Source organism: Atheta coriaria, unplaced genomic scaffold, assembly GCF_025399875.1.
Source record: "Atheta coriaria isolate IRGN ID8LTWV9N9 unplaced genomic scaffold, Caltech_Dcor_3.1 hic_scaffold_9_pilon, whole genome shotgun sequence".
Classification (NCBI taxonomy): domain Eukaryota; kingdom Metazoa; phylum Arthropoda; class Insecta; order Coleoptera; family Staphylinidae; genus Dalotia; species Dalotia coriaria.
The window spans coordinates 7,790,302-7,797,914 of record NW_027045451.1 but is presented as its reverse complement, the minus strand read 5'-3'; the positions used below and the strand labels follow the sequence as shown (position 1 = coordinate 7,797,914).

Sequence of the window (7,613 nt, the reverse complement as noted above, 5' to 3'; positions counted from 1 at the left end):
TATTTGTCTTTTATTTATTCATAACCTATTAATCTTGCTATTTGTATTTTTTAAACATTTATGAACGTGTATATACCAAAAGTGAAGATTGTGGAAAAAACTTACTGAATTTAGACCAGTTCTGTAGATCAAAAGTTTAAACGATGCATACCAGTTTGTATCAGTACTTATTTCCAACAAACTTTCTCTGCCTGAATCTTTAAAGGAGCTTAGCTATTTATAACAATGGGAAATAACGGCAGGCGCTCAACTGAACATCAGTGGTCTGGTGTGCAGGCTTCAAACCTGTAGTCGGTTAACGCCGAAGTGGTTCGATTCCACCTGTTGAGCGTGCCCTTTTTACTTAACGCCTGTCAGAAGTTGGCAGGGCTCGTTGGGCTGACTTGCAAACTCATTTTTCCAATCAGAATCTGTTGGAGTCAGTCCGAGTTGTGCGCGCGCTGGTAAAATAACTGGCATCAACACCATCTACAGGAGTCATAACAACTACAATGTACAAAGGTGATATATTAAAATTAGAGAGATTTATTCTTATTTTGTAGACCTGGAAATAAATATTTATGAAAATTAAAAGAAAACCTTGTATTAAACGAATTTCAAATGGTTCAAAAGGTTTTTATTCTGTTTCAACACGAGTTTAAAGTGTTCAAAATAAAGTGTAATGACTGAATGTGTTCATAACCAATAGGTAGCGTAGCTATGAAAAACTATTGATAAAATGTAAATTTTTATGTTTTAAGTGTGATTTCAGTGCTAATTCACTGAACAAACATATAAAACCCCTTCCGTATTGCCATAATCCACACCTTCCTCACCTACAATTCTGCATTTTTGCTTTTTTATAAGATAGTCTTTCGTGTGGCGCGCCGGAATGTCATTTCATAGGTCACTGGTGTCTGTCATAATAACACGTCCACTCGCGGACGTTTCATTGTGATTTAAGTGGTGCGTAATTATCAGATATGGATTTACGGAGCGGCTTCACGGATAAATGGCTATATTCGAAAAAGAAGTAATAAAAAAAGTGACTCTCGATGACACCGAGCCGATAACATGCGTTATTGAGAACTGGCGCGACACTAAAGGGTACACTGTTAGTTTTGCGGCGCCGCACACGATCGCCTGCTTTTCTCCTCATTAACTATTCGCATTGATTTCCAGGAGTTTATCATCCGTGTGCATCGGGGCCCCTTCACCAACCACACGTGGCAGATCGTCAAGCGCTACAATGATTTCGTCAAACTGCATGCTGGCCTGCAGGAGTCAGGGATTCAACTGTGTCTGCCACCTAAGAGAATCATTGGTAACAGGGCTCCAGAATTTATTGCAGAAAGACAACAAGGTTTGCAGGTGGGTTAGGTTTTTGTTACACTTTTACTGTTTCTCTTATTTGTATGTGGTAAAAGCTTAATGTCATGTTTTGTCATAGAAATATTTAAACTTCATACTCATGAATCCCATATTGGTGTCATCATTACCAGCCAGGTCATTTGTTGATCCTGCTAACTATTGCCAGCCATTCAGTGGTAAGCTAAGACCACACCTAAAAATCCACATATTTCATAACATTGCATAACTTAAATCTTAACTTGTTTTAGAACAAGCATTGCAGCATGTATCATTGGCACTGAGAGGTGAAATTGGTTGGGAAATAGTCGGTCCATTGCCGGACATCGGCTGGCGACTACGCAAGCATTTTTATCATGTAAAGAGCAAAAATTTAGTCAAAGATGAACTGTGGGCTAATTGGGTGGACTATGGGCCTGATAAGTATTTGGATGACAAGGAAATGCTTGCCATAATTAAGAGTCTTAATCAAATTCAGGTAAAACTATCTGCAATACATACTAAAATCAATGCAATGCTTATAAATTTATTTTGTTTACTATCTCTAGCATCCTTTCATTCAACCAATTGTATTATCCCTCTGCACGGACGTGGGCGGATTATTTGTCCGCGCTTGCAACAAAACCGGCTCGATTCGTGATCTTCTATGTGGTGCCAAAGCAAAACTGTCATTTATGAAGAAGTATGGTAACCCGAAGGGGCATAAACCTTTGGATATTAAGCAAGTGGCTTTATACGGTCGACAAATTTTGGAGGCTTTAAAGTTTTTACACGACAAAGGGCTACCATATGGTAAATTAAACATTATGTTTTAATTGTTTTATTATTGTTATTTCTGTTACATAGGACATTTGCACACTGGAAACGTTGTGATAGATAACGAACGCGTTAAACTACTGGACATTGAAAATGGAATTTTGGGCGTGCCGAGTTTTTATCGACCTTATTTCATGCAGCACAAGAAAATCAACACGCTCGAAGCTATCGACGTGTACTGCTTTGGGCACACCATCTATGAGATGGCTTTCGGTGCGCCGCTGCACGAGAGTATCATAGATGCGTTGCCTCAAGATGCACCACCAGAACTGAGTATGATAAAACAAATTATAGTTACTGGTTGTGTATTAAATTTTTCGAATTTTTAGAATCAGTCCTTGATTCAATTTTATCAGCAGAAGGTTGCAAAGTGGGCTTGCCTTCAATTGAATCTCTACTGAAACACCAATTCTTTTCGAGCGTTGTGTTGACGCTGGAGAGTACTGACAAAGCTTTACTCAAAATCCCCAACTCGGCAAAAGAGCACCTCAAGACAATCTGCCGTCAGTTGGAGGATCGCCTCAAGGAGGAACAAAAGATCATGCGTAGTCAAAAACGGCTCACACGCGTTCAGGAAATGATGAGTTCTGAAGAGGAAAAGAAGAAACAGAGGCAGAAAATTCGTCAGGAGCAAAAACAGCAAGCCAGAGTAAAATAACGAAACTAAACTTCAATGTACACGTTTCAGAATACATTTGTTATTATTTGCGCAGATCAGACAAAAGACATTTGAAGAAAAAGAGGAGAAGCCAAAGGTGAGCGAACGCTCCGAGAGTGCCACCAGCTCCAGCACGGCGAACTCCATGGACACGCCAACGCCACCGACGCTCAGCGGTAACTCCTCCGAGTCGCAATTCACGTTCTAGTGAAACTAACGTCTGTTTTTTCTGTGTGTTTTGTGTGTCAGGCCCCCCACCGCCACCTCCGCCGCCAATTCCAGTAGAACCATTGTCGCCCAACAACCACCTTGGCGCTGCCCCCGACGCCTCCCGGGAGCGCTCCGCCCTACTCGGATCCATTTGTAGCTTTAACAAGGGTGCGCTGCGTAAGACCAAAGAACACAACGTACACAACTAGTTCCACAACCCCTACACACCCATCCACTGTAACTCTCTCATACATGTAACTGGACTAAACTTTGAACGTAAATGTTTAATCGGCATGAACATTGGTAGCATATCTACACATACACACCATACAGACCTTTTTCTACAGTCGATTTGTATCAGATTCGTGTTTACTCTTTACTTACGGTTACCAGATATCTTCATTCCATTCATGATGTGCGATAGTGATATTGGCAATGTCGAGAGTGTCGTAACCTATTTGCATATTGTATTTGTGCGTCTAGCTCCAGAATATTTGGTGTTATTTTAACGTTCGATTCTAATCAGTAATGCGTGTTTAACTACATTTTTCGTCTATAGTTATCGTGGGTCCAGTAATATCGTACCATTCATCACACGTGTAACATAATTGCTATTCGGTTCTTCAAATAAGATGCGAGTATGAATTGATATTATTGATAAATCATATAGATGGTATATATATTTATGTTGTATGATATGTGAGGACATTATGTGAACCTTCAGTCAAGTCATGTAAAGAATAAATTCTAATTGACCTTCCATTACATTAGAAACGATGGTGTCTCTTAATCTTTTGTGGATTTATGAAGTGAAAATTATTTTGAAATCAGTTAATTTATTTACTTTATTTGTAATTTACATTTACACGAGTTGTCCTACATTACATTTATTAACACAGTGGAATTGCCCCTTTAAGACAAGCCCCTGTATTCCCGCACATGGGTAAGAACCCAAGCAGGCATGGCGAGGACACTCACGGCGATGACGGTGCCATGGGCTATTTTCTCGGCGAAGCTAATGCGAACGGTCGGGGGGCCCGAAATCGCGCTCATCTGCCTTGTAGCGGCGATACCAACTTTGGCCGCGTTCAGGATTTTCGGAGCTGTTGTTGCAATCATCTACAACATATCGATATCATTATAAATATATCATAATAATGCAAAGGACTACTTACCTTGTCTGAAAGATATTTGGTTTGGGATGGCTGACCGTGTTCTAATGTTAGGTAATATGGGGTATGAGTGTCTGGCTTAGTGAGTTGAGTTAGTGATTTTTCCCTAGTGCGTCTTTCCTGTTTTGCATGATAGAGTGCGCTGAGATCGTTCGGATTATTAAAAAGTCAGGTCCATCGTGTTTAAAGCAATATCGTGATTAGTTTCATAAAAATAAATAAGATAACTGCAGTATCTGCAGTATCTTGCAGTATCATGTATCAGCAATAACTTATGATGCATAAATTGATGGTTAATTTTACTAATTAATCATGTTGTTTATTTGAAAAAAGGTCAAATGAGTTATAACACGTCAACCACTGAAAATATGTTTAAGTAATCTGGCAACAGAAATATTTAAACTAAAAATTTAGGTGTTTTTAGTAAATTTATGGTAGTACTATGTTAGTTTTTATCTGGTTTGCCTTGAAATTGTACAGTTGGGCCCTGTATAAAATATAGTTAATGAGACCTGGGTTGCATAACATGAAAATCATTCGAAATAAAACTTGAATGCGATTTGTGTCTGTAAAAAGTCGCTGACAATATTTGTTGTTATCGACCTTTGCTCCGCGCCTCGAACGTTAATTAACTCTTTCATTTATATGAAAGTACATTGTAAATTTGTTTGCGCGACCGCAAATACTCCGTTAACGACAGCGATACGAGTTCGTTTGCCAAGGACAGTCATTACCGAAATTATAGATTACCACGATCGCTCCCCTCTCGAATCCAAATTGAAATCCACGAAGTCGCCACGAGCTCCACGCTCGCTCCCGCCACTAAGGTTTCTGGTGCAGGTGGCGGTACTAACCTAAACTAGACAACACGCCAATTAATCGTCCGGCGTCCACGATTCCACGCGCATAAATTGAAATCGCATCACAGGCACCCTAGTCTGATAACTCATCCAAATCTCCGCGATGGCGCAAAAAGTGATGGAACTACGGGAACACCTCGACCAGTCTCTGCGGGATGAAACCAAGCCACTAGGACAGATCTTCGGCAAATTGGAGGCACAAACCGGCGTCAATCGGACGTATCTATTCCTTGGTAAGTGTCGCGCCGTTAACCGCCACGCAATGCATTGCAATGCGCGCAAATTAACTACATAATTGACCTTCGATCATAATTAATCGCTGTCACGCTTGCAGGCGGTATCGGCATCACGATACTCTGGCTGGCGTTTGGCTTCGCCGGACAGCTCGTCTGCAACACCATCGGCTTCGCGTATCCAGCTTATGTGTCCATCCATGCCATCGAGACTGCCAGAGCCGATGACGACAAGAAATGGCTCACTTACTGGGTGATCTTTGCCATCTTCTCCATTTTTGAATTCTTTGTGGATCTAATCACCAGGTGGATCCCACTCTATTGGCTTCTGAAGGTATAGGCTGTGCTATGTGCATGCTATTTTTAATAATTGAGGCCTGTGTCCCTGTCTTTCCTCCCTACTTCTTCATTTTATTTCACATCAGTGTGGAAGTGTATATTTAGACTTTTGGCAGCCACATGCCAGCAGACAGGCTTTTGGCCCAGCTAGTGTTCAGCTATTTCAATTATTTTAATTAAGCTCTGGTTTATTGCAGTGCCTCTTCCTGGTTTGGTTGATGATCCCCACTGACTTCAATGGTTCCATCATCTTGTACAATAGCGTCGTGAGGCCATACTTCCTCAAGCACAAAAGTGCCGTAGACGAGGCCATTGACAAAGGCGTCAAAGCAGGTACGCATTTTAAATTACCGAAAAATGTTAAGGGTGAAAGTGAAAATGTATTCTAAATTTGTTGCAGCAAGCAAACTTTTAAACAAGGACCAATAGGTTTGGGGGGTAGTTCAACACAGCCATTAGCAATAGCAAAGGGTTAAAAATTAATTAATTAATTGTAAATCATTGTTCGCTCCATTTTACTCTCTTATCTACTCATTTTTAAGGTTGAATGTTGGGGTGTTGTTTTTAAAGAAGTTTATTGTGAATGTACGTCAGTTTCGTATTTCGAAATTGCTGACTATTTTAAAGAGTCAACTGCTTTGGGCTTCACACATACGAAATTTGCGCACTACATACGAATGACAAACGTAATAACTAATGATGTGAATAAATGATTCAACTAGCATGTACGGCGGCTTGCTCGCTTCCAGTCTCCTCTCCTGCTTCTGACGGTGGTGCTTCTTTTGGTGAAAAGAGTGCTTCCCGGGCTCGCCACGCCCGCACATATGACGAAGGATGAATCGGGAGGAATCCTGATAAGCCTTTATCAAAGTTTATGAAAAATAAATTAATAAAATGATTACAATTATTAATGACTTAAAATGATCAGATAAATTTAAAGATAAAAGTAAGATATCCAATGAAATATGGTACAAAATAACTTTTACCTAGTAATTCTTCAACTGGTTTGGAAGCAACAGCTCCTTTTCCAAGCCAATAATATATTCTTTCTAAGTTGAGTGACACTAATTTTTCATTATGTTGATTGGGCATTGGATCATAACTCCCAAGCTGCTCAATAACTGGCATGTCTTGGTTTCTTCTTGTCTGCAATTATTGAGAATGTTTTTGTATAAGTATATAAATATATAATTTATAGTTTTTGCGAACCTTACCTCTGTGACAACAATATGGAAAAACGGTCTGTTCGTACAACCATGTCTTGCAAATCGAATAATTTTGGCAGATTTTTTGAAAAATGTACCGGTACCACTTGCAGGAGTCAGCATGGTGCGCTGGTTTGTACAGAAATTTTGTTTTGAATATTACAGCCGTGCAAAAATGGAAGGTTATGTTAAAGAGCAGCAGGAAAACGCGACTAGTTCCTGGTTCTACCACTGCGGCGCCTTTTTGTGCGAACAAAGTTCAGTTTCACTAAATGTGTTTTGTTTTGAAATTTAACCTCTTGCAAATGTTTGCTTTGAATAACTCATATTGTTTATTAAGATTGCATGTGTTAAATTGCATTGATTAAAGTTTAGCAGCATATGAGCTCTGTTTGAAATATTTGGACGGACAATATACGAATTATCTTGCCGAGAAGTCAACTTTCATTAAATACTGAGAAAAATATGGTAATTGGATACCGCCAGCAATTGTAATCTTATATTAATTCTCTTTATGCTAAGCGTAAGCTTGATTAGTAAAATTTGTTGATTAAAATTTTCTAATTGGAATATAAAATTCCAGTAAAGTTGCTGAATTAAGGGCCGGTAAGCTAGAGCTACTACACATATAATTGTAAGAATCAAGAAATACGTTGTGTGACCGTGCGAAGCTCATTGTTTGGACATTGTTATGGCTTGTTAATGACTTCATGTGTGTAATTAGAGAACTGTTTCTGTTTCTTGAGAAGTTCATAGTTGCAAGCATATCCAGC

The 7,613-nt window shown here is 39.5% G+C and overlaps 4 protein-coding genes and 1 non-coding gene across 6 annotated transcripts; 3 read left to right on the top strand and 2 right to left on the bottom strand.

Annotated features, from left to right (window-relative positions):
* Positions 1–244: 244 nt before the first annotated feature.
* On the top strand, positions 245–331 carry TRNASTOP-UCA (transfer RNA opal suppressor (anticodon UCA)). Its single transcript has one exon. It is a non-coding gene; the product is annotated as a tRNA-Sec (tRNA).
* Positions 332–843: 512 nt separating this feature from the next.
* Positions 844–3,805, top strand: LOC135798778 (PX domain-containing protein kinase-like protein). Of its 2 annotated transcripts, none has more exons than XM_065311738.1 (9): positions 844–1,093; positions 1,162–1,350; positions 1,430–1,526; positions 1,599–1,825; positions 1,896–2,139; positions 2,194–2,436; positions 2,493–2,812; positions 2,877–2,997; positions 3,071–3,805. In XM_065311738.1, the coding sequence occupies exons 1-9, from the start codon at positions 992–994 to the stop codon at positions 3,238–3,240; spliced, it is 1,713 nt and encodes a 570-aa protein (XP_065167810.1). In that variant the 5' UTR covers positions 844–991; the 3' UTR covers positions 3,241–3,805. The 2 variants fall into 2 exon arrangements, with proteins under 2 accessions (XP_065167810.1, XP_065167811.1); XM_065311739.1 differs by having other exon boundaries at positions 850–1,086.
* A 42-nt stretch (positions 3,806–3,847) lies between these two features.
* Positions 3,848–4,365, bottom strand: COX8 (Cytochrome c oxidase subunit 8). Its single transcript, XM_065311751.1, has 2 exons — positions 4,207–4,365; positions 3,848–4,150 (listed from the first exon to the last, which is right to left on the bottom strand). The coding sequence occupies exon 2, from the start codon at positions 4,148–4,150 to the stop codon at positions 3,944–3,946; it is 207 nt and encodes a 68-aa protein (XP_065167823.1). The 5' UTR covers positions 4,207–4,365; the 3' UTR covers positions 3,848–3,943.
* Positions 4,366–4,855: 490 nt separating this feature from the next.
* On the top strand, positions 4,856–6,359 carry ReepB (Receptor expression enhancing protein B). The gene is made up of 4 exons (XM_065311748.1): positions 4,856–5,296; positions 5,398–5,630; positions 5,833–5,968; positions 6,036–6,359. The coding sequence occupies exons 1-4, from the start codon at positions 5,167–5,169 to the stop codon at positions 6,062–6,064; spliced, it is 528 nt and encodes a 175-aa protein (XP_065167820.1). The 5' UTR covers positions 4,856–5,166; the 3' UTR covers positions 6,065–6,359.
* On the bottom strand, positions 6,194–7,059 carry mRpS16 (mitochondrial ribosomal protein S16). The gene is made up of 3 exons (XM_065311749.1): positions 6,850–7,059; positions 6,622–6,781; positions 6,194–6,495 (listed from the first exon to the last, which is right to left on the bottom strand). The coding sequence occupies exons 1-3, from the start codon at positions 6,961–6,963 to the stop codon at positions 6,350–6,352; spliced, it is 420 nt and encodes a 139-aa protein (XP_065167821.1). The 5' UTR covers positions 6,964–7,059; the 3' UTR covers positions 6,194–6,349.
* Positions 7,060–7,613: the final 554 nt, after the last annotated feature.

Coding starts and splice junctions, on each gene's coding strand:
- LOC135798778 (XM_065311738.1), top strand. CDS start 992: ATGGCTATATTCGAAAAAGAAGTAATAAAAAAAGTGACTCTCGATGAC. Junction 1,094..1,161: donor GCGACACTAAAGGGTACACT/GTTAGTTTTGCG, acceptor ATTGATTTCCAG/GAGTTTATCATCCGTGTGCA. Junction 1,351..1,429: donor AAAGACAACAAGGTTTGCAG/GTGGGTTAGGTT, acceptor GTTTTGTCATAG/AAATATTTAAACTTCATACT.
- COX8 (XM_065311751.1), bottom strand. CDS start 4,150: ATGATTGCAACAACAGCTCCGAAAATCCTGAACGCGGCCAAAGTTGGT.
- ReepB (XM_065311748.1), top strand. CDS start 5,167: ATGGCGCAAAAAGTGATGGAACTACGGGAACACCTCGACCAGTCTCTG. Junction 5,297..5,397: donor TCGGACGTATCTATTCCTTG/GTAAGTGTCGCG, acceptor TCACGCTTGCAG/GCGGTATCGGCATCACGATA. Junction 5,631..5,832: donor CACTCTATTGGCTTCTGAAG/GTATAGGCTGTG, acceptor GGTTTATTGCAG/TGCCTCTTCCTGGTTTGGTT.
- mRpS16 (XM_065311749.1), bottom strand. CDS start 6,963: ATGCTGACTCCTGCAAGTGGTACCGGTACATTTTTCAAAAAATCTGCC. Junction 6,782..6,849: donor TCCATATTGTTGTCACAGAG/GTAAGGTTCGCA, acceptor CAATAATTGCAG/ACAAGAAGAAACCAAGACAT. Junction 6,496..6,621: donor ACCAGTTGAAGAATTACTAG/GTAAAAGTTATT, acceptor ACTTTGATAAAG/GCTTATCAGGATTCCTCCCG.